Raw genomic sequence first — 25,987 nt, 5'->3', positions numbered from 1 at the left:
AGGTGGTCCTTTAAGCTGTGATTACAACCATTGTTTTTGCAGTGCTTCCAATTTTTGTTGTTCTTTCATTCAGATTTTAAATTCTTTTTCAATCATTATTTCTCACCAAATTGTCTAAACTAATTATATTTTATGGATCATGGTTATGGCTTTAAAAGGATTTTTAATTCATTTAATCACTTTTCTGATTTCCCCTGGCCCATGAGGAAGACATAGCAAAAATTGGATGGGTTTTGAAGTGAAACACTGTGGATTCAATTCTCAGCATTGCGACTCATCACGTGGGTGATTGGGGGAAGTTTCTTCTCCTCTTTGAGCTTCAACTCCATCATCTAGAATTGTTTGGTCTGTTATCTTGCTTAATCTTCACTACAAACCATCCCTCACCAAACCAGTATCATTAGACAAGATAACAGACCTAAAGCCACTAGAGGGTTTCATGTAAGGGGATGTCTCACTGAACTAAAATTTTGGCAAAAAATAAAAAATCTAAAAAGGGAAAGAAAACCCACCATTTTCTCACACTGAAACTTCATGCCCATAAGTCCACAATTTAAAAGGTCAAACCAAGGTCTCCTATGCAATAGACAGCAATCTGCTACATGCTCTGTAAACTGTAAGATTATAAAACTCTAGGCTCTTACGAGAGTTTGGGGTGGGCAATAAATGGCGATCCTTTTTCCATTACAGTTCTGAACCAATAAAAATATAGAGAAAAAGTGTAAAAAGTATAAAAAGAGAGGGGTCAACTATAAATTAATGGAAGCTTGAGGGACATATCGATCAATTGCAATGTATAGAATACATTTGGATCCTGATTCAAAGTATTACAGTCATTTTTTGAGACTTTTTAAAAGGAAATTTGAAACTTACTGATATTTGACATTATTAAGGAATTACTGTGATAATAGTACTATAATTACGCTTTTTTATATCTTTATCTTTTAAAGATACATATTGAAATATTTACAGATGAAATGATGCTTAGGTGCAAGATATTGTGGAGAGGGGAAGGGTTGAGAGTATAGATGAAACCAGACTGACCATAACTTAATGGTAGTTGAAGCTAGGTGATGGGTCCATGGTATATTCTTCTTCTAGGATTATTAATGTTTGAAATTTTTCATAAAAGATTTTTTAATATAGATCAAAATATCACCTTTTGACTGATAAAGATGAATTTGGAGAGTGAGGCTTCAGTATGCCCCTCCTGGGCTTCTTGCTGAGCCCCTGAATTAGGCAGACTTGGCCACTGAGCACAGACAAGCCCTGAATGATCACAGGTTTCCCAATGCACCCAGCCTGTTAGAATAGCTCACGGTGATATTAATTCAGTCTGGGGCGCAGAGTTCAGTTCCTATGCAGATTTTGCCTTTGTCTTTGCCCAGTAGCCCTTCCAACTTCAGTCAGCCATCTTGCAAATGTGAACTGGTGGATACCAGGGAGATGAGGCCGGGACGGCAGCCCGGCACAAATTCATCCTCACTCTCGGAAAAGAATTTATATCATATGCCCTGTAAGGGAGGGTGGGTAGAGAGGATCTATAATGTCATCTTTGTATGAGTCTTGTGCATTCAAGTGGTAAGTGGAAAATATTAATCAGGGGGGACTCTGTTGCATAAGAAGAAAAATATGAAGATTTAATTAGCAGAAATAGAGTGAATAAAATCAGCATTGTAGAGAAATGTGTAACAGCCAGAGAGACCTCATGGAGAGAAAGAATAAAACGCAGAAAAGAAGCCAGCAGTGCTCTGGAATATTTTGTCATCTACTTACTACAAAAGTGAAATGATCCAAAAATTCAGGGGAAAACTTGATCAAATGGAGCATACTGTCCTACTGAGGCTGGATTTTATATTCGTAATCTAAGATTGCAGGGGGTCCTTCACCTCATGGTGATTGCATGATAATGAGACACACCACAGTAGTTAGTATCAGAATTGCAGGTGGTCTAGTTGACTCCATCTTGGGAGAAGGTCTGAGAAGTTGCTGGGTAGGGTTTCAATAGCTAACAAATAAAAGGAGGTCTTGAAAGGAAGAATTTGAGAGATTTACTAAATAGTAGATTTGAATCTGATACTCTAGAGTATTCTAGGTATGGTGCTTCCCTTCTTGACCTTGAGGTTGGCGCAGATAATAAACTGTATAGTGGTATGTCCATATTATCTCAACCATTTCACCTGCTGGCGTTTCTCTCTGAAATAACCTGAACCACGAAAAGGAGGAATCCCATTCTCCAGGTAAGCTGTGTATTTACCTGAAATGGAAACAACTGTAGTAGCCTGCTACTCCGATTAACCTCTCTATCCCAGCAGATTAGGTTAAGCAAGAGGACAGGGTGTTAACAATTTAGCCACAAATAGAGTGTAATCTAGTCTCCATGGGGACTATAGTAACACGACTCAACTTTGCACTCTGAGATGGGCCCTCTGGGCTGGAACAGTGACTAGCACAGATAAATGGACTAATTATCTGTTTTTATTTGGCTGTTTCTCTTCCTCAATTTCAGGTATATGAAACAGTGGGACACAGTGGGACAACCTTGCTAGCAGAAGTGTTTCTGCCTATTCCTGAAACTACTGTTGTCACTGGAAGGGCTCCCCTTGAAGAAGTAGAGTTTAGCAGTAACCAGCATGTGACACTGGACCACGAGGGAGTTGGAAGTGGTATGGAAAGCTAATTATCCTCAATGGTTCATAGTTTCACTGTCAGATTTAAACGTATCTTTTTTTTCACTTCTCAGACAGCCAGATAATTATAAAATTGCTATCAGAAATTCAAATTAAAATAATAATGACATATAATTTTTTGCAAAGTCATTTTTTGTATACCACTGATGGCCAGTAAATTCATATAACTATGCAAGTATAAAGTAGTTTGGCTGTATAAATTAATGACTTTTAGGATATCTTTGATGCTTTAATTCTACTTCTAGGAATCTTTCCTAAGAAAATAATTTAAAATTAGGATAAAGTTTGTGGATAAAAAAATGTACATCATGCTATTATTTCTAAGGCTGAAAAGTTTGAGATAATTACAATAGGGAGATTATTAATCAATATTCTCTCTCTTCTCCTTCCACAATTCTTTTTTTAAACTTTTGTTATTGCAGTAACATTGGTTTATAACACTACATAAATTTCAGGTGTACATCATTATATTTTGATTCCTGTGTAAATTACATCATGTTCACCATCAAGACTAATTACAATCCATCACCACACACATGTGCCTAATCACCTCTGCCTCTATGTGTTTGTTTGTTGTTGTTTATCTTCTATTTATGAGTGAGATCATACAGTATTTGACTTTCTCCTTCTGACTTATTTCACTTAGCATAATACTCTCAAGATCCATCCATATTGTCACAAATGGCCAGATTTCATCTTTTTTTATTGCTGAGTAGTATTCAATTGTATGTATATATACCACATCGTCTTTATCCATTCATCCCTTGATGGGCAACTTGTTTCCAAGTCTTGGCCATTGTGAATAATGCTGCAATGAGCATAGGGGTGCGTATATCTTTAAGCATCCATGTTTTCATGTTCTTTAGATAAATATGCAGCAGTGGAATAGCTGGACTGTATGGTAGTTCTAGTCTTAATTTTTTGAGGACTCTCCATACTGTTTTCCATAGTGGCTGCACCAGTTTGCACTCCCAACAGCAGTATATGGGAGTTCCCTTTTCTCCACATCCTCTCCAACACTTATTGTTTCCTGTCTTCTTAATTATAGCCATTCTGACGAAAGTGAGGTGATATCTCATTGTAGTTTTGATTTGCATTTCCCTGATAAGTAGTGATGTTGAACATCTTTTCGTGTGCCAGTTGGCTGTCTGTGTATCTTCTTTGGAGAAATGTCTGTTCGGATCTTTTGCCTTGTTTTTAATTAGGTTGTTAGTTTTTTTTGTTGTTGAGATATATAAGTTCTTTATATATTTTAGAAATTAACCTCTTATCAGATATATAGTTTGCAAATATCTTCTCCCAATTCTTAGGTTGTCTTTTCGTTTTGCTGACACTTTCCTTTGTTGTGCAGAAGCTTTTTAGTTTGATGCAGTCCCATTTGTTTATTTTTTCTACTGTTTTCCTTGCCCATTCAGACATGGTACTGGAAAATATGCTGCTAAGACCGATGTTGAAGAGTGTACTGCCTGTGCTCTCTTCTAGAAGTTTCATGGTTTCAGGTCTTACATTCAAGTCTTTAATTCATTTTGAGTTAATTTTTATCTATGGTGTAAGATAATGGTATACTTTCATTCTTTTGCATGTGGCTGTCCAGTTTTCCCAAAACCATTTATTGAAGAGACTTTCCTTTCTCTATTGTATGTTGTTGGCTCCCTTGTTGAAAACTACCTGTCCATAGATGTGTGGTTTCTTTTCTGGGCTCTCAATTCTGTTCCATTGATCTGTGTCTCTGTTTTTGTGCCAGTATCATGCTGTTTTGGTTACTACAGCTTTATAGTATATTTTGAAATCAGGGATTTCCTTCTACAATTCTGATTAAATATATGATGGACCTTCTCACTATGTTCACCATATTTTTTAACCTCTCTTTAATATAATTGATATATTTTTCTTTCACTGCTACATTCTGTGTAATTTCTTTAAATCTGTCTTCCAAGTCATAAATTCACTCTTTGGCTGTGTCTAATCTTTGACATTCATCATTGCATTTCTCATTTCAGTTATTGTGTTTTTCACCTCTAGAAATTCTATTTAGTTCTTTTCCAATCAATCTAGTCAGGTCTGATAACTTTTTGTCCTTTTCTCAGACTTAATCATTTCTTTTATTCATTCATTACTTCATTTATTTTTTAAATGTATTAAAAATATTTTTTTACTATTCTGTTTCTGATCATTCCAATACCTATCTACTTGTTGGTCTGATTCTGTTTCTTCTTGCTCATGATGGCTTGTTTCCTCATTTGTCTGGTGACTTTTTATCGTGAGCTCACATCTGAAAATTTATCTTCAAGAATTCTTTGAGGCTCAAATCCAATCACCAGTCTAAACCTCTGGAGACCTAGGCTTTAGTTCCAGCTCTGGTACTGACAAGCTGTGTGACCCTACTAAACATGTAACCTCTTTGAATATCACCTTCCTCATTTATAAAATGGATCTAATAATACCTCCTTTCATGTCTGATAGGGTTATTTTGAAGATCAAGATGGTATGTTCAATATGAAGGAAAGATCTTTGAAAAACACAAAGATGCTATTACAGTGTAATAGTGGTATTGTTTTGTGCTAATAATATTAGCCAGAACCTCGGAGTGTGAAGTTGCTATATTTAGTGCTTGAAAATCTTTCTTCCTTTAGTTGATTAAACACACTGCCCTGAGATGTTTTACCACTAATTTCCAATTAGTGAGGCTTTACTGTCACCACAATAGCTTAGCTTTAGCAAACGTTTGTTGAGTGGTCACTATTTGCCAGGCACTGTCTGAGTGCTGTGAAGTATGACCTCACTCAACTCGCTATTCCTCACTCCGGGCACACTCCCACCTGAGGGTGCCTGCACTTTTGTTCCTTCTACCAAGAATGCTCTTTCCCAAGATATCTCCAGGTCTCACTTCCTTACTTTCTTCATGCCTTTATTCAAAAGTCCTTTCTCGGGGCCAGCCCGGTGGCACAGCAGTTAAGTGCACATGTTCCACTTTGGCGGCCTGGGGTTCGCCGGTTCAGATCCCAGATGCGGACTTGGCACCACTTGGCACGCCATGCTGTGGTGTGTCCCACATATAAAGTGGAGGAGGATGGGCACAGATGTTAGCTCAGGGCCGGTCTTCCTCAGAAACAAGAGGAGGATTGGCAGCAGTTAGCTCAGTTAGCTCAGGGCTAAGCTTCCTCAAAAAAAAAAAGGAAAAGTCCTCTCTCATGGAGCCTCCCCTGGCCACTCCATCACAAAGTTCAACCCCTCCACACCCCCCAAAACACTCATTTTCTATATACCTTCCCTAATTTATGTTTCTCCTTCGCACTTATCACTCTCTAACCTACCATGCATGTTTTCTTATTTATCTTATTTACTGTCTGTCTCCCCTACCCAAATATAAACTTCATGAGAACGCAGATTCCTATCAGTTTTGTTTCTTTACTGCTATCTATCTTCAGTGACTAGAATAGTGACTGGTATGAAGGAGAAGCTCAAATAACATCTATTGAATGAATGAATAAATGAATGAATGTCTTCACAATAATTCTTTGAAGGAGGTACTATGATTATCCCTATTTTATACATTAAGAAACTAAGGCTCAGAGAATTTAAGTAATTTGTCCACAGTCACACAGCTGTTAAGTGGCAGAGCCAGAATATGCACACAGATGGTCCCAGAGTGCAGCATTCATTATCATGTCTATACTCTGCTGTCAGAGATAGAGTCAAGTAGCCGATTCTGAGCATCATAGCCAGAAGAAGTTCAGTGATGTTGATTGAAATTATGTGTTCCATCCCCGCCACCCCCACCTACTCTGTTCCATTTGTCTACTGTCTGCTTTCTTACCAGGACTGGGCTCTCTCCCTCTTTCTAAACAATATCTTGTTTAATCTGGTGTTTCCCTAGGAGTGCCCTTCTCCTTTGAAGCTGATGGCAGTAATCAACTGACCCTAATGACCTCGGGAAAAGTGTCCAACAGTGTGTCATGGGCTATTGGAGAAAATGGGATACCTTTAATTCCTCCATTATCGCAGCAGAACATTGGATTTAGGAGGTAATGTGTGCTAGAACAAGTTGATGAGCAATGTCAGTGTTAATTATAACCCGTGGCCAGTGGCTAAGTTCACATGTTCTGCTTCAGTGGTCCGGGGTTTTACCGGTTTGGAGCCTGGGCGCTAACACGGCACCACTCATCAAGCCGTGCTGAGGCAGCGTCCCACATTGCACAACTAGAGGCACTCACAACTAGAATATACAGCTATGTATGGGGACTTTGGGGAGAAGAAGAAGAAGAAAAAGACAAAGATTGGCAACAGATGTTAGCTGAGGTACCAATCTTTAAAAAAAAACACCTTTCCAAATATTAAAAAAATTATACATTAATATATAAAGTTATATATTAATTAATATAAAAATAATATAATTATATTATATAATTGATCATATATTAGTATATTGATTATATTAATATTTAACATAATTATATTGATTAATTGATTCGATTAATGATATACAATGGGGAGAAAAGCTTACAAATTTCATTCTTTCCTTTTATTGTCAGGTGCCAGTATTTTCAGGGGTTTTTATCATTCTTAAGGTAAAAATTAAAATATTAATAGCCTAAAAAATATTTGGTATTTATCAGTGTTAAGGTACAGCACAAGCACTTTACCTTATTTAATGGTCACAGTGACTCTGCAAAGTATTCTTTTCCGTGTTTCACAGGTGGGGGAGTACATAGCTCATAGTTGTATATATTTAGCCCTCAGTAAAGGTTCGTTGCTAATGATGACTGGTGTAGAACCTTCTGGTTATATGAAAGTCCCTGTTCTCATCCTCTTCCTTGATGGCTAGGTCCTTGGGTTCCTATTCACAACAGAAGAAAGGGACTCTAAGCCTCACCAGTTTCCCCCATGTGGTGCTCTCTCTTTGTGATTGTGCCTCTCCAGGCAGTCTGGACTGTGCAAGCATCCAGACTAAGAAAGACGAGGAAGAAGGACCTGGCTACCCACTTCTGAAAAAAATTGGCCATGAAAACCCTACAAATAGCAGGGGAGCATTGTCTGACATAGCACCAAAAGATGAAAGGATGGCACAAAAAGACTGGGCAGGTTGCACTCTGCTCTACACAGAGTCACTAGGAGTCAGAGTTAACTCGATGGCACTAACAACAAAATATTCCATCATGTGTGTATACACATATACCACATTTTCTTTATCCATTCATCCACTGATGGACACTTAGGCTGTTTCCATGTCTTGGCTATTGTAAATAATGCTGCAATAAACATGGGAGTGCAGATATCTCTTCAGGATAGTGATTTTGTTTCCTTTGGATATATATACTGGATCATATGGTAGTTCTATTTTTAATTTTTTGAGGAATCTCCATACTGTTTTCCATAGTGTTTGCACCAATCTGCATTCCCACCAACAGTGTACAAGGGTTCCCTTTTCTTCACATCCTTGCTAACACTTGTTATCTCTTGTCTTTTTGATGATAGCCATTACAAAAGGTGTGAGGTGATATCTCATTGTGGTTTTGATTTACATTTCCCTGATGATTAGTGATGTTAAGCCCTTTTTCATGTAGCTGTTGTCCATTTGTATGTCTTTTTTGGAAAAACGTCTATTCAGATTCTTTGCCCATTTTTCATCAGATTATTTGTTTTATTGCTATTGAGTTGTATGGGTTCCTTATAGATTTTGGATATTAATCCCTTATCAGATGTGTGGTTTCAAATATTTTCTCCTACCATTCATACTTCTTTATTATCCTTATAACATTTAATAGTAATCATGAAGTAAAGAAAAATGGCAAAAGTCCTTCCTTATGATCAGATTTTCTCTCATAGATAATAACAGCCTCCTTAAGCAACGCCGTCCCTGAGATTTTGTGGTCATGAGGCAAACTCCTCTGTGATAAAGTTGGTCTCATGGAATCAACTTTTTTTTGCAGTGCTTTGAAGAGAGCAGATGCCATCTCATCTATTGGCACTTCGGGACTGACAGACATGAAAAAGTTGGCCAAGTGGGCAGCAGAGTCCAAGCTTGACCCAAATGATCCCAACAATGCCCCTTTGATGCAGCTAATCTTGGTAAAGTGGCAGGAGAAATGTGCACACACACTATTTCTCAACTTGGTGTGACAATAATAGAAATGGCTCCTCCCTTTACACACATTTTCTTTACACTATATTCTCCTACACGATAGTGTTTAAGAACATGAATGCTGGGTTGAATAGCACATTTAAATTCCAGCTTTGCACCTACCTGGCTGTGTGATCAAGGCAAGCACTCATGCTTCCCAGCCCTGTGATGCCCTCATAGTTTTGTCATGAGGAAGTGAGCTGCTGCATATCAACACTTAGCTGGGTACACAATCAGTATACAGTAAATATTAGCTCTTGTTGTTGTTGTTACTCTTATCTCTAACCTCTGTAAAACCCTTAAAGAAAGGTTTTATTTTGCCCCTTAAATAGAGAGGAAACTGAGTTCAGACACTCAGAGTTACTAGCTCAAGGTCAAGCAGCTAGTAAGGACTCGGATCCAAGTTGGTCTGATTTCAGAGCACATCCTCATTCCATTACACCTTGAAGGACTGACAGGGCATTTTAAGAATTGGTGGTTTTGTTTGTTTTCTCCTTTGATGATTAATTAGATTATATTAGGTTTCACTTAAGCATTTATGAGATAAATTGCTTGTATCTATCATAACATTCAAAAACTTCTTTAGCGACTTTCTAAATAAAATGGAACATTAGTCAGTAAATGGTTTTTCTTGGTATCAAATACAATTGCTTTTACTCCCAAGTTCATAATTCTCACAAAAACATAATATACAAGTACATGATCTGGAAAGTGACCATAGCAACACATTCTATGGTCATGTTTATTAGTATGAGTTCATTAGTAGAGTAAGTATAACCAGGATGAAAATTTTCATTTCTCTCCTGGTCTTTCTAAGTCCCAAAGTGAGCTTTGGTTTATTCTGAATTTTGTCTTTATAGACTCTCCTTCCAACATGATACTTCTTAGTGTGGATAAGAGAAATATCAGAAAGAATAGACCATATTACTTAAAGTGTATTCCATTCCATGTACAGTTTTCAAATTTCAATTACTATCTTTAAATCAGCAATAATATAGTACACATGTCACCTTCATGTTTTTCTTTTTAAATATTTGTCTTCCCATAAAAGGACAAAACACAGGGATTGCCTTCCTGACTTGTCTCTTGTTATGAACCAGGATTTTTGCAACAAGATCAACTTTCCCATCACAAAGCCCCAGCAAATCTCTGCTCCCTGGCTTTCTGTCTGCCCAGCAGGGAGCTACACCTAGCAAGCACCCAGCAAGCAGACACCTGGGCAGAGTGCAGCCCACACCTGCTCAGCCTCTCAGTGGCACTGAAGGCATCCTTTCTGTGACATTGTACAGGGGCACTGGGGGTTTGCCCGGATCCATCTCTGGCTCACTTTTCTCAATGACTAAGGCCATGAGGTACTGTTCAGAGACAAAAGAGCATGGCCGTGGAGCCAAGTGGAGCTGATCAGCTGACCCTGAGGCCTTTATCTACATATGCGCATAAAAATAGTAAAAAGTTATATTTGAAAATATTCTTCAAATATATATATATTTGATTTCATATACACTGTGTATATGAGTAATCTTATTTGCAGTAGGCACCTACTAATACACTGATATAAATCTCTCATTTTTCAGTCTGTATATTTTCATAACATCCATTAGGGGAGAAGGCATACCAAAAATGAACCTCATAATTTTTATTTCTTTGTAAAAATGATTTGTGGTACTTTTTATAGCTACTAAATGAATATAATAGGATCTTCCTCATTATTATGATATTTTAATGTATTTTGTCTTAAAATGAAATGCAGGATGTTTCAAGTCTTTCAGCCTAAAACTGTTAAACTTCCATTCCATTCCAGTGCTAGGTTTCTTTGGAGGAAATCTGTCCATCATCTAGAGTTTTGCATTTTCTGTTTTTCATAGGTTGCAACCAGTGGTGAGTCCTATGTCCCTGATTTCTTTCGACTGGAACAGCTACAACAGGAATTTAACTTTGTTTCAGATGAGGAATTAAATAGATCCAAACGATTCAGGCTTCTTCGTCTTAGAAGCCAAGAGGTGCCAGAATTCCGAAATTATAAGCAAATTCCAGTATATGACCGAGAAATTATGGAAAAGGTATTCCAGGTAAGAAGTTGCTATAGAGGAGTTAACAGAATAATAAATATTTGCTGTGCCTTTTGCTACTATTGCGTATGTATTTTGTTTTTCTTGTTAGGTTCCTAGTAGCATATTGGTTTCTCTTTTACAGCACTTAACATAACCTTTCCATTATTTTTCTTAAATTCAATGTTTAAATAATCTCTTTGCCTCGATATAATGACATATAAACTAAGAAAAATTAAATTGTAGGGTTGAAAAATATTTCAAGTGTTAATATGGCAAATTACCCTGCCTTAGTCAGGAATTCAATGCCTCTTCAATTCAGTACTACAGGGCAAACTGGATGGAATTGGGGCAGCCTTGGGTGGGCGGGGCAGGAAGGAAGCAGGGGACTATGGGTGGGGGTGGGGGTGCATCCTGGGCAGGGGCAGCAGGATACACAAAGGCTCGAGGGAGGAGGAATTAATATGCTTGTGTAGGTGGGGCAGGCCAGCAAAAGCCAGACAGATGGGTTTGTGTTTGATGAGGTAAATGGAGAGCCGTGAGAAATTAATACCAGCATGATTTTTCATGCAGAAACTATTCTTGGAGTATATTTTTAGTTACTTGGTTTTTCTTTGTATTAGTTTGGACTTGTGATTGTAAGTGATAAAAACCCAATTTGAACTACCTCAGGCACCAAGGGGAGTTTATTGGATGATGAAATCCCACAATAGGGTTAAATATCTAAGACGTGTGAGTGGCAGGAATTCATCTGTGCCTCAAGGACACTGGATCCGGGGCCTGAATTCTCCATCCTGTCTGGGCTTCCCTTGGTATGGTGGCTTCATCTTCCCCCATTTTGGACAGATTTCTCTACTTGGCTGCATGGTCACCATCATCATCCAAGTTCACATCTAGTAGCCTTAGCCAGGAGAGAGAGATGTGTCCTCTTGTCCCAAGTTTAAAAATTTGGGGAACAGCTCTTGAGTCATCCAGCCTGGGTTATGGGCCACCCTGGGCATTCAGCTGTGATCAGAGAAGCACTGAAGGAGAAAACGCAGCTCCCCGAAGCCCACATGGAATTTTATTGATAGAAAAAGAGAGGAAAGTGCAGTGAGTGGCCTAAGCAGAGAAAACCAAAAATACCCACTACTCTCCTCTAAGTAGGTGATCTAAGTCAGCTGCAGCCAGATGCTAAATTTTTGTAATTGCTTTACTTAACATAGAAAAGGCAAAAATTAATCAGAGGCTTTGGCTAAGTTGCTTGGTTGAATGTAGCATCTTGAACTATAGCAACTCTCTCTGTTGTCTCTGTGGCCTCTATTTCTTCCTGCATGAACATTTTAGCTTATAATTATTCTATGTATTTCTCTTCTACTTATAAGGTAGTTCAATCAACTGACTCTGAATCCTGGATACTGTATCAAAGGTCAGTTCTGAACCAAAAGTTGAGAAAAGTGGAAGAAACATTTAGAACCATAATTTACGACTTAAGCAACATGTGATAAATAATTCTCTAATCTCAAGAGGAATGTGAGACAGTATATAAAATCATAAAATTATTCCTTTTTAACTTTAGGATTATGAGAAACGATTACGAGACAGAAATGTAATTGAAACCAAGGACCACATTGATACCCATAGGGCCATAGTAGCCAAGTACCTCCAGCAGGTAAGGAAAATCATTTTAAACAGTCCTCATGAGGGAAAAATAGCCAGCATCCTAAGACTGGGGAAGGAGGGTCTCTATTTTTTTAAGTACCTATGCGATACTTAAAAGTCACTTAACCCCTATAGACTTATTTTCTCATAATCACAGACATGAAATTACCAGCTATCTTCATCATTTGAACATATGAAAACACTAGGATGTATCTCAGTTTACTATCAGTGGTTATCTTACATGAGGTATGATTACAAGGGACTCAGTTTCTAAGTCCTGATTTTTCTAATATTTGAATGTTTGCATCATATCATCTTTGCAATAAAAAAGTTTTATAAATCACATACTAACCACCCTTATTCACCAAAAAGTTGAAATACCTTTTTGTTCTCCCTCCCTCCCTTCCTTCCTTCAATAAATTTCACTTGTAAGAAATGCTACAGTGACTACAGCACATTTTTCCATCCAGTTGATCTGCCCTGTGGCTCATGTATAAAAAAACGATTTATGACATTTAAGAGGTCTTCTATTTAAAGAATAATTAACCAGTAAATCAGTGTGAATAGGGGAAGAACTTAAGAATCAGTTATGAAATGTGTGTTCTTAGAGACTGGTCCCATGTTTTATAATTGTTAATTCATTCCTTCAGCAAAATTTTACTATCTTATGCGACAGGAACTTTTCCAGGTCCAGAGAATACAGCTGTGAAAAAAAAAAAAAAAAACAGAAAACCCTCTGCCTTTAGGGAGCTTACACAAGTGAGGAAAGCCGGATGATTTACAGTAGGAAGAGATCAGTGCTGTGGGGCAAAATAAGGAGGACTGAGCTGAGGTGACATTAGGGCGGTGAACTGTGAAGTTCTTAGAACAAGAACATTTTAAATAAAACTTATTTCTTTCCCCAGGTTAGAGAATCGGTGATAAATCGTTTCCTAATTGCAAAACACCATTTTCTTCTTGCTGATTTGATAGTAGAAGAAGAAGTTCCCAACATCAGGTAAAAACAAACCTTTTGCTATTTCTTATAAAAATTATTTTTACTGTATCATATTAAAATTTTCATGTAAATACAAGATTTTTATCATTGTATGGTATGCATTTGGGTCCTAATAATGCTGGAAACAGGTAAAACCTGATTGTCGCCTAATGATTACATTAGTTGAGGGGTTTCTGTTAGAACAAGTCACAGGAGATCCTCTCCATCACAGTCCATAGATCCCACTCTTTCCAGGTCAACTCCACCAGCCTCTGCCATTTTCTCATTCCAGTCAAACTAATTTCCCTCCTGCACATACTTCTGCTTTCATCATCTCCCAATGCCAACTTTCCCTTACTCTTCCTTCACTGGACAGTGGGGGTGGCTGAGGACTAGTGCACTCAGGTTCTGGGTGGCAAGGGGAGGCCTGGTTCCTGCAGCACGGCTGGGAGGCAGAGAGATTCTGTGTGTCTGATGAGGGGTAAGGGCAGCGGGGAAAATGGGTATTTACAGAGAAGTTGGGAATTGACTGTATTTGCTTGATTGTCTCCCTGTCATTTAGAATAATCCTCAAATTGTCTCAACTTGGATGCATAACTTGGATGCATAAAAGATGAAAGATAACTTTCTATATTGGTGGTCTTGTGTAGTCCATTAACTTCTGTGATTAAATCTCTTGATCTCCTAAAAAAGGTTATTTCCTGTGCATGTACTTCCCCTTCACCACCAAGTTGGGAAGGAGACCAAAAACTGTGCTACCCTCTTTCTTTGGCTTTGCCATGTACAGAAAGGAGGCTGTGCCCACATAAATTCATGCAAACTCTCTTTCTTTATTCCAGGCCCAGAATCCAGTCACTGAATGTTTTGTTCAGTCATGAAAATTATACTTAAAATAGATGACGATTTTTCATGCTGTTTTTCCATTTCTTTTCTTTCTTTTTCTTTTTTCTGCTTTACTTTCTGCATTAAGTTCTGAAGGCTCAGGGTATGTTCTTTCTTCTTTTAATTTTGGTTCATTCTTACCTTTAAACTAAGATGTTTCTGTATTTAATGGTCCCAGCCACCAAGATGCTCCTATGCTGGTTGCTTTGAGGGCAGCAAAGTCTCATGAGGAGAGCCACCTCTGGGGGAGGGAGGGGGTACTGACAAAGGAAGGGATGTGCCATGTTAGGACGCCTAGCAAAGGTGTCTCTCTGAGGTCCCAAAGTTGGGGTTAGGTAGGTGTCCTAGAAGAATGATTTAGAAGATGGGCTGTAATTTGTGATGATATGAATGGACCTTTGCATTGTGTTAAGTGAAATAAGTCAGAGAGAAAGACAAATGTTGTATGATCTCACTTACATGTGGAACCTAAAAGAGCTGAACTCATAAAAACAGAGAGTAGAATGGTGGCTACCAGCGGCTGGGGGGGTGGGGGAATTGGGGAGAAGTTATTTAAGGGTACAAACTTTCAGTTAGTAGATAAGTAAGCCCACAGCATAGTGAAGACAGTCAACAATTCTGTATTATAAACTTCAAAGTTACTAAGATACAATTAAGATACTAGGTCTTAATTGTTCTCACAACAAAAAAGAAATGATAATCACGTGATGTGATGGAGGTATTAGCTAATGTCAAGGGGGTAATATTACAATAGATAAATATATCAAACCAACATGTTGTACACCTTAAACTTACACAATGTTGTACATTAATTGCATCTCAATAAAAATAAACTTTAAAATAATAAAATGCAGATAATAAATCACATACACAGAAAAAGAGATTTGCAAAAATATAAAACAATGTCACTTTTCTGACACTGTTTTTTGTTTGGGACAAGATAGTTATTTTTCATATTTTACTTTGTGTTAAAATATAATGGGCTTATTTTTGTTTTAAATTAGTTAATAAATATATGTAAATATTAAAAAAGGAAAAAAAGAAGAAGCTGGACTGTGAAGTCAGAGTGATCTGAGTTTTTGAATGCCAGCTCCCCTCCTACTTAGGAGCCTTCAGCAAATCATACCACCTCTCAGAGCTTCTAGTTTCTTCATATGAAAAATGGGGTAAATATTATACCTGTAAGGATTAGAAATATTATATGTAAGCTACCTAGCACTCTGTTTGATTCACAGAAGGTGCTGGTAAATAGCAGCTATTCTGCTCTGTGGGACAGAAGACCCTGGAGAACAAACAGGAGCAACAGCTCCTGGAAGCCCCTTGGGGGCTGTCATCTCCCAGCTGGCATTTGCCTCTTGGAAAGAGGGCTCCAGTCAAGGAGGCTGCTTGGCCAGCTCCAATACTTGCAGGGAAGCAGAGAAGTGTGAGCATTGCAGCCTGGGGCCAGCTCCGCACAGCTGGCTTTGTTCTGTGCTGTTTGGCATAGTCGGTAATGTCAGCTTCCAGATACAAAGTCATATCTGTGTTTCTGTTTAGTCTCTGGGCCAGAATTAAATAGTTTGCTCCACGGCCCTATCTCCTGTGATTCACTGACCATGTTGCTTTCATCTTCCCAGAAGTGTTTCTTGGATATCATCTCAGTGAGAGGTAGAGAGATATGAGAGAAGGTGCCTCCCCACCCCCCGACTCCCCGCCTTCCTCCTATCCCCACCTCCTCCTCCTCCTCCAGCATAATCTCTGGCATCATAATCATTGTCAGCATCCCAACTATTACCATTTTAGGGCATCTGCTAATGCTAGACCGGTGCCAGGTGCTTTGCATACACCTCCTCACTTAATCCTCTCAACAATCCTAAGAGGTAGGTATTATTATCCCCATTTTACAGATGATGAAACAGAGACTTAAAGAGGTGAAATAATTTGCCCAAAGTCAAAGAGCGGAGCCAGGATTCAGACCCAGTTTTGTCTAACTCCAGGGAGCGAGGTGTCCCAGGAAGTGCCCCCAGAAGGCTGTAAACATCAACTGTCACATAAATGGAGCAGGCTAACAAGGGCTCAAGGGGCTTAGGAGAGGGGGCGCCCCTTCAGCTGCTGTGGCTGGGCCTCTAGAGAAGAGGACAGACTGGCCTTGAAGGGTGGGTAAAACTGCAGCCGAGTGGGCAAACGAGGAGGAAGGTGGAGGGAGACATTCTACATGCAGGACTGGCACAAGCAAAGGCAGAGTGGGAAAGCTGGTGCACGTCTGAGGCACTGGGAGTGAGCAAGGGCAGAGAGCGAGGCAGGAGGTGCAGGGAGGGGCCAAAACACGCTTCTCTTGCTCTGATCAGTAGCAGCTAAAATAAATGTTAATAATCTATGCAGTAGGATCTCCCCCATCTTGGGAGAAGGTCTTGACAATTTCCACCCTTCTTAAAAAGACAGAGTTTTTCAGAGGCCAGTGAGGGACCTTGGGGCAAAGTTTGGGAAACTGTCCCATGACTTTCCAGATCTTTCTTTCCCTTAGAGTCCTAACTCTGTTCTACAATTATTAGCATTTTGGGCCTGAGGCTTTTCAAGCTGGCAGAACAAAAGCGACCACTGAGGCCAAGGAGAAAAGGTCGGAAGAAGGTGACAGCTCAAAACCTGTCTGATGGAGACATAAAGCTGCTGGTGAACATTATCCGGGCTTATGACATTCCGGTGAGGAAGCCAATCACAAGGTGAGAGCCCTCCATACAGCCTGGGATGGAACGTGCAGGACCCCAGCCAAGTCGATCGCTTCTTTATGCATGTCTACTCTCACTTATAACATAGTCATTGTTCTGTGGGGGCCGAGGGGGTTCTTGCTGAAGTCAAGGCCCTGTTGGTTGCAAGTAACAGAAACAACTCGATCAATTTAGGCTAAGGTGGGGATTTATTGGGAATATCTCAGAACTCAAGGACAAGCGGTACTGCTGAACTACATGGTAGACTGTAAAGATTAAGATGGTTTCTTCTGAGGCCCCATTGTCTCTCTTGCTTGCTTCCCTCCATGAGTTTGCTTCATTCTTCTCCATCAGATGGAGGTGATCCCTCCTGTCAGGGTACCACACACCAAGCGTCAGCTTCCAAAGATCCGAACTTGGGTAAGGTGTTGATCCAGTCTAATTACCTATAGGCAGGGAGCAGGATCACCAGGACCATCCTGAAGGTGGGGAAGTGGGTGACAGCTGAGCAGCTACCCAAAAGGTATATGTCTTAGGTTCTGAAACGTGCTAAGAGCATAAAAATGTGACTTCCCTTTTATCTGCTTAGAGAAAGGAGTTATGTCTACCACATTTCCGTACACTGGGGGCAGTGGGGATCCCTTAACCATAGGTAAGGTGAGCCTGAGTTTCTTATACCCTTAGAGAACAGAGGTAGAAGGACCAAGAATTAAAACTTCTTTTTGTGGGTGCCCTTGCCAGCATCACGAGGGAAGCTGTCATTTATTGTACATTCACCATGTCCCAGGCACTATGCTAGGCACTTTCATACGTATTATTTCACTTACTTCTCATTACTATTACTATCTCCATTTTACAAAGGGGAAAATGGAAGTAAAGGAGTTACGTGGCTTGCCCAGGGTCATCCAGCACTGTCTGATGCACAGTAGAGCACCATTCTAGCCTTTGGCATCTTCTTTCCTCTCTGGCTTCTTCCCTTTAAATTTATCCCTCACCCCTCACCCCCCATTTTGCCCTATTTTTTTACTGACTGATTCTTTCATCCATGATAGAACATCTGATTATCACCAAATATTCCCAATGTTTTGTTGCATGTAAATGTCCACTTAAGCCCTAGAATCTGTGTCACAACATTGCTTCCTAGAGCCATGGCTCGAACCTTTCACCTTGATTGCACCAAAGTTCAACTGTGTGGTGAAAAGCTGTTTTTTTGTGTGTGTGTGTGAGGAAGATAGATCATCGCTGAGCTAACATCTGTTCCAATCTTCCTCTATTTTATGTGGGATGCCACCACAAAATGTCTTGATGAGCGGTGCCAGGTCTGCACCCAGGATCTGAACCTGCAAACCCTGGGCTGCTGAAGCAGAGTGCATAAACTTAACCACTACGCTACTGGGCTGGCCCCCTGAAAAGCTGTTTTTTTAAAGAATATCTAGGTGTTTCTCTTATTTTTGGTCTCTGTGGAGTTTTTGGGTTTTTTTTTTATAACAATTTTATTGCAGTAACATTGGATTATAACATTATATAGCTTTCAGAAGTACATTGTAATATATTTCAAATTCTGTGTAGATTATATCATGTTCGCCACTCAAAAACTAATTATAATCCATCACCTCACACGTGAGCCTAATCACTCCTTTTGCCCTCCTCCCTTCTCCCTCCCCCTATGGTAACCACCAAACCAATCTCCGTTGCTATGTGTTTGTTTCTGTGGAGTCTTTTTTTAAGTGTTAAGCCAGTTCATTCAAATAATTACAAGGAAACACAGTCAATCTTATGTATTATACATTTCAGTGTAGACTCATCAAGACAGCTCAGATATCAACTCTGGCATTAAGCCTGCCCTAATCTCAGCCCTCTCCCCTTGCAACTAAACTGAATAGGCTTTTTCAACTCCCTTACTGTACTCTTATTGCCCATACCCATCCTTCTAGTCTGACATGTATCCCACTGTATTAGGATTATTTGTTTACACGTTTGCTGTCTATTCTAGTCTGAGCTGAAGTATCTCATTTGTCTTTGCAGCCCCAGAGTCTAACACAGGGCCTGAAGTATATAGTAGGTACTTAACAAATGTTTGTGTAATGATGTAATTGAGGGTGGACCAAAGAGAAAAAGGTTTTCTCTGGCAGCTGCTGTGTTCAATGTTCCACTTTTACTGTCTCATACTTTGTCTGAAACCTTTATCTGTAAAAAGGTAAGACGGTCTGGTAGAAAGAGACAATTTGTACTTTGCCCCATCATGAACGTGAAACACATAGTAAACCATAAAGTTCAAAACAAATATGCAAGTGGGTTATTAGGATGAGGGGAAGGTATCTTGGAGAGGCTCTTGGAGAGGACCTTCATTTCTTCGTTGAAGAATGGCAGCTCATGGGCCTGGCCCCATGGCCAAATGGTTAAAGTTCTGCGTGCTCTGCTACTGTGGCCTGGGTTCGTGGGTTTGGATCTCGGGTGCGGACATACTCCACTCACTAGCTATACTGTGGTGGTCTCCCACATACAAAATAGAGGAAGACTGGCACAGATGTTAGCTCAGGGCTAATCTTCCTCAAGCAAAAAAAAAAAGGAGGAGGATTGGCAATGGGTATTAGCTCAGCGTGAATCTTCCTTGGCAAAAAGAAAAGGAATAGTACCTCAAAAGAAAAAGAGGATAAGATCCATAGATATTAACTCAAGCTAAGAATCCCCAGTCTCCCTTTCCTAGCAAGGCTTGGCAGGCCCAGAGAGAGATGTCTTACCTGGGTACGTAGCTCAAGGTTGCTGGAGAGTGCAGGTTCAAAGGAAATACAGTGGGAGAGGGCCAGAGTTGGATGGAGACAGGGCAGGCTGGTCAGGAAGCTCAGGATTCTGCTACCTGAAAGGGATGAGGCTCCCATTTATGGGGCAAAAGGAGGGTCTCCACTCAGGCACTCCCTGGGAGAGGAGAAGAAAGAGGACTCTCCTCTGTTCAAACCAGACATGCAGGCCTAGGGATAGGTGTTCAGGAGGCTCGTGTAATCACTAGGTGACTGGAGAGGACCAGAGCATACTAAAAGACTTTTGAAGCAGCAATGCGCTTAGAGTATCTGTCCTCCACCACCAGGACCATACATCTTTGGAGAAACCATCTGCTCGGTATGTAATGAGACTTTCCCTGTCATTTATTTCTTTCATACATTTTCCCTCCCAGCAAATTCCAGCAGCCACCGAGATCTTCAAGGACTTTCAGCGAAAAGCAAGCTGCTTCTCCAACCACACACAGTCCAACCCACAGTGCTGACTACCCCCTCAGCCAGGTGAAATACCCAAATGCTGGATCTCCATTTAGAAGCTTGCCCTTACGTTTTTAAGAATTGCCTAGAAACTTCATAGTCTGTTTTCTGCCTCATTTTCTTTGGAAACATACTCTTTAATAAACACAATCTATCTCTACTAAGAGAAAAATAATTCAGCTAACTGTTAATGGGCTTTTAAAATTTGCTCTTGATTTTAAGGTTTTAGTACGTCCTTTTGTAGAAGTTTCTTTTCAACGAACTATTTGCCATACAACTACGGCTGATGGGCCAAACCCTAGCTGGAATGAAGAACTTGAACTTCCATTCAGGTAAGCCTATTTCCCTCTTTAAAGAACTACAGGATATTTTGAAGAAATGTGAGAGAAACGGAGGCTCAAAGGAAAATGGCTAATGGAGTCCTGACACCAAGTATCACGTTTTTCCTCTTGTACCACAATTGGCTGCAACAAAGAATAAAATTGGAAAATGTCCAGCTTTTGAAACTCCAGTTCATTGTTGGGACATCCCACTCCTCCCCAGGCTTTAGCTACGTATAGCCCAAAGCTTCCCATTCCCTTAACCTGACGGCTCCTACAATGCTTTTTCTTTCTTCCTTGTCTCCCCAACTCTAGAAGCTTGACGTAAATTTGAAACTCTCTAATTCTCATAAATTTTGCTTTCTCCCTCACTGGAAATACATAGACATTTTAAAATTTTGATTAAATGATTTTAGATATTTAAGACTCATTATTTCAGATCTTGAAACAACCTTAGAAATTATCTAGTCCAACGCTCTACTTTTATAGAAAAGAAACTAAAACCCAAAGATGGAAGGTGACTTGCTTAAGGCCAAATAGTAAATTAGAGACAGAGCAAGGATTAGAACTAGTTAAGTAAGAAGAGACAGACAGATACCACTGTTCTATATGGTACAAACAAAAAGAATGAGAAAACATAAAGGCAAATGCTCAACAAAATACATGCAGTAGCCCAGTTGCAAGCCAAGCCATAGAGTGGCCTGCTTGGGCCAGGGCTGGCTGGACTCAGAGTGGCTGATGTTACAGAAGATGAACCTCACCCCTGCATTGTTACTCATCTATGGGGAAAGTGAGTGGTAGGCAGGGGCCATTCAACCAGCCATATAACAATAGGAGGTTTATGACTGGGGAATGCTCTGCTGGAGAAGCACCTTCTAGAACCCAGTTGCTTATGAAGTCCACAAAGGAGCACCAGTGTCAGCTGGAGACTGTGTAGGTAGCCCGGCCCCTGAGCCAGCTCAGCCCTAGCCAGCTCCCCATGGGGGTGGGGGAGATGATGTGAGACTCACCAGGACACCCCAGCAGATGGGGTTTATCTCTCTGAATGGAGCCTCTAGTCTAGTGCCCTCTCCATTTAAGCGCAGGTATTATGTGTTATGTAGGTAGGTATTATATTATTTCTGTACAAGATAAACCCTTGGATTGAAAGCACTGCTTTTAATCCACATATTTATGCTCATATTTGGTATTTTTCAAATTTTGACATTTGAGTGCTCATTATTTTTACTTTGCCCATTTTCATGGTCCCTGGTCACATGTGCCCATTTGCAGGGCCCCTAATGGAAATTACAGCACGACCAGTTTGCAGTCAGTGAAAGACGACGTGTTTATTAACATTTTTGACGAAGTACTATATGATGTCTTAGAGGTAAGTTCACAGTTTTAAGGAAGACGTCTATATTCATTTTCATATCCTCTACCCACTATAAGTCCCTAACACGTTTTCCATCTGTCTTGTGTTTGAAATGTTGGAAACTTGACATGCATAAACAAGGAAAAGAAGGGCGGAAGAGAACTAGCTTTTTTATTTTCAAATTAGCGTATGCTATGTTCTAGGAATTGTACTCAGTGCTTCACATACACTGTCTTATTTAATTCTAGAATAACCCTATGGGGTAGATTGTTAAATCTCCAATTTATTGATGAGGAAACTGAGGTTCAGAGAGGTTAAGTGACTTTGCTAGGGTCACAAAACCATTAAGTGTCTGAACCAGAAGGTGACAGGTCTAACGTAGTCCACGTGCTTTCAGCTAAAATCCTGCTGTTTTCCTGCTGCCAAACTAATTAAATAAGCGTCTGGAGTTCTTAAACAATTATTACTTCCCACCCCTCCTTTAGGATGACCGTGAAAGAGCAAGTGGAATCCACACACGTATTGAGAGACACTGGTTGGGATGTGTGAAAATTCCTTTTAGTACGATATATTTCCAAGCAAAGGTAAGCATCCAAAGTCAGAATTCCATGGGAATAGGGAACTGCTCTATCCATTTTTTCTGTTAAAGCTTTTTTCATGGATACATATCCTTACCACTGAGAGAACCTATGTGCAAAGTCACCCTTGGAAAGATAAAAACCACGACATAAAGGCATTGACTTTCTGTCATATTGTCATGACTTATTAAACATCTGTCTTCTGTAGAATTAGTAGTTAATGTACGACTGTTCCAATCTCAGAATTTTTAAAACATTTAAATAGAAGTGAAGAATAAGGTAGAACAAAGTGGAAACTTGTCAAAATGACAAAAGTGGAGTGGATAGCTCCCTAAAAGTAACTTGAAGAAAACAATCAGGACAGGTGATGGCCCATTTAATCAAGTGCATCTCACCAGTGTTTCCAGATTCCTCACTATTTCAAACACGAAAAATGGTCAGTAGAGACTCTGTTCAACTAAGACACCCTTCTTCCAGAACATAACTATTTTGCTTAAGAGGATCCATTAGGTTAACAACTCTTGAATGACTTAGTGGCTCTAATCTGGGACAGTTAAAGATTCTGAAATGGCTTTAAGATCCCAGTATTAAATCCATGACAACAGGAGGCTTTGAACCACAGTCCTGTAGCTAAGCTCACACAGCTACAGAGGCTACGGTTTAATGCCACATGCAGTGACCACACTGAGCGAATGCTGTGTGGGACAGTCTCAAGCAAGACCAGGACCAAAACTCAAGTCTGAGAGGCTTGGATTGGTTGGATCAAGGATCATTTGGAATTGCAATCCTCCCTAGGCAAAAGGAACAGTCTATAGATGACACTGCAGTGATGTGCTTGTCCAAAAAATTTACATTTTCCTCTTTGAATAGATTTTTAATGAAAAAATTCTTTAAAAGCACATCATTTTGCAAATGAAACTGTCCATGTTATTTGGCACTGCTGAATTTCATATTTGGAAGGGTACACAGAATTAATTATTCTACACCCCTTCTTGATCAATGAATCTCCTTTACTACATCCCAGTAATGTCCATTCCTCCTTAGAAGGCATATTCACTGAGAGTTTAAGTTTTGCTTGAGTGCTCCTAGAAACAGGGACCTCACTACCCAATGAGATAGTTTATTTTCTTTCTAATAGTTCTGTCATATCGCGCTTCCTTGAACTGTGCCATAATCCATGTGCTTCCCTGTAACTCCCATTCCTAGGTCCTGGTTTGGAGCTACACATAATAAGGAGAATCTTGATTCAGTAATAATAATAGGAATAACCATATTTATCAGGCACATAAAATATACCTTTAATAGCTAGTTTATAATTAACCCTCACAACAACCCAATAGGCATTATTATCCCCATTTTATAGATGAAGAAGCATAAGCCTAGAAAGGTGAAGTAACTACTCAAATCCCAAAGGTTACAACAGAGTGAGGATTCAACTTTTACCAACTTCCAACAGGCTTACATTGCTTATCCCTGGGGAAGGAGATTAGTAAAAGAAGAGAGGACTTTTCAACTTTCTGGTTTATACATTTCAATATTGCTTTTGAGAATGGTTTTATTACATTTGTCATTTAAAAAGTTTTGTCTGACTCTAAAAGCTCATGCTCTTAAATATACCCACGGGGACATTTAGCAATGTCTGGAGGTATTTTTGGTTGTCACAAGTAGTGGGAGTACAGCTGGCATCCAGTGTGTTGAGTCCAGGGATGCTGCCAACAGCCTACGGTGCACAGGACAGCCCCTACCACAAAGAATTACCTGCCCCCGTATATCAATAGTGCCCAGGCTGAGAAACTCTGTTTAGAATACTTACACTTAAAATATTTGGAGTCAGTGCCCATTCCCTCATTTGTTGTCTCTCTATTTTACAGACCAAATGTGCTCAGTTATTTCCACTGTACTTCACATGGCATGGTTTTTATATCCTTTTCTCCCTGTACCCTCTCATCTGACTGGGTACAGACTTTGGGGGGAACTCCACCAATGTAAGGAGGAAAATAAACAACAGCTTACTTAATTCCTCCGTAGAAGGCATATTCACTGAAAGTTTAAGTTGTTTTCCTCTATTTCTCCTGAGACATAAATGCCACTAAAGACTGAAATAAAAATAATAGATTTTCTGTAAGTCTGTGAATTTCAAATTCCAGACCTGAATTGTTTTGTACTACCAGTCTTTAATAAATTTACTGTTGCTTTGACTATACAAAAGTAAAAACTTCTCCCTTTTTGAATCTCTACAGAAGTTAGGTCATTTTTACATAAGTGGCTTATAATCCATTCAGCCCACATTATTGAGCACCTGCTGTGTATAAAAAACTCTGCTATATATTGGAAAAGGCTGATACAAAAGGGAGGTGAAATTCCGATTCTATTCATAGAGAGCAATTATCTAGAAGAAAATGATAAATATGCACACAACTATTAAGTCTGTGCCAATGTAGGAAGTAAAAGAAAGAAACTATAGTCATGCACCACATAATGACAATGACGATGTTTCAGTCAGTGACCCATATACGACAGTGGCCCCATGAGATTAGTACCATATAGCCTAGGTGTGTAGTAGGCTATACCATCTATGTTTGTGTAAGTAGATTCTACCATGTTCCTATGATGATGAAATCGTCTATGACACATTTCTCAGAACGTGTCTCTGTCATTAAGCGACACATGACTATATATGTGAGGCTGATGGAGATAACAAAATAATTCATGAAGGAGGTAACATCTGATCTGAGCCTTGAAAAATTGTTAAAATTCTGAAAGATGGAGACGGGAAGCTGGGGCATTCCAAAAAAGGGGAATGGCTGTCAGCCAACACTTATTGAGTACTTACCACATGCCAGGCATTTTCCTTGGTGTTTTACATCTATTAATTCATTCAGCACACATAACAACCCTACAAAGTAGGGACTATTATTGTCTCCTTTTTAGAAATGTACACGCTGAGGCACTTGGAGTTTAATCCAGGATTTGAACCCAGGCAACCTAGGGTTAGTATCAACTAGTACACACTCTGCTAAACCAAGAAAAGAAGGCAGGGAAATAGAGAGCCCTTTCTGTGAGAGCTTAGGGAGACAAGCTTAGAAAGAAGGGGTGGGCCTTGAACACCAGTCTGACCAGTCTTTACTGAATTCATCAGATAGACGATGAGGAGTTGACACTTGCCTTTGAACATCTGTTGGAAAACCACCAGGATGTTTACCAAGCTGTATTTCCTTCACAGATTGATGGGACATTTAAAATAGATACTCCCCCAGTTCTTCTGGGCTACAGTAAGGAGCGAAGTGTGGTTGCTGAGCGGGGTTTTGACCCTGTCCGAAGCCTAAGCGAAGGCTCCTACATCACCCTGTTCATCACCATGGAGCCTCAGCTGGTTCCTGGGGAGTCTGTTCGAGAAAAGGTAACTCTGCTTACACTTTGGAATCGCATATCTGATGTT

General features: G+C 39.7%; 1 protein-coding gene across 32 annotated transcripts in view; it reads left to right on the top strand.

Annotated features, from left to right (window-relative positions):
• Nucleotides 1-25,987, top strand: part of CC2D2A (coiled-coil and C2 domain containing 2A) — a 116,039-nt gene that overhangs the window by 71,184 nt on the left and 18,868 nt on the right. For 19 of the 32 annotated variants that reach the window (XM_070613193.1, XM_070613198.1, XM_070613188.1 and 16 more), the window contains 13 exons: nt 2,510-2,666; nt 6,568-6,715; nt 8,621-8,759; nt 10,677-10,880; nt 12,418-12,510; nt 13,406-13,497; nt 14,447-14,461; nt 16,890-17,057; nt 20,215-20,320; nt 20,519-20,628; nt 21,889-21,985; nt 22,456-22,554; nt 25,772-25,948. In XM_070613193.1, the coding sequence (XP_070469294.1) occupies nt 2,510-2,666; nt 6,568-6,715; nt 8,621-8,759; nt 10,677-10,880; nt 12,418-12,510; nt 13,406-13,497; nt 14,447-14,461; nt 16,890-17,057; nt 20,215-20,320; nt 20,519-20,628; nt 21,889-21,985; nt 22,456-22,554; nt 25,772-25,948 (1,605 nt within the window). The remainder of the gene's footprint in view (nt 1-2,509; nt 2,667-6,567; nt 6,716-8,620; nt 8,760-10,676; nt 10,881-12,417; nt 12,511-13,405; nt 13,498-14,446; nt 14,462-16,889; nt 17,058-20,214; nt 20,321-20,518; nt 20,629-21,888; nt 21,986-22,455; nt 22,555-25,771; nt 25,949-25,987) is intronic. The other 13 variants (XM_070613201.1, XM_070613203.1, XM_008522679.2 and 10 more) reach the window with 1 other exon arrangement.

Source organism: Equus przewalskii, chromosome 3 (assembly GCF_037783145.1).
Source record: "Equus przewalskii isolate Varuska chromosome 3, EquPr2, whole genome shotgun sequence".
Classification (NCBI taxonomy): Eukaryota; Metazoa; Chordata; class Mammalia; order Perissodactyla; family Equidae; genus Equus; species Equus przewalskii.
The sequence above is the reverse complement of the archived record's forward strand: the minus strand, read 5'-3'. Positions and strand labels throughout refer to the sequence as shown.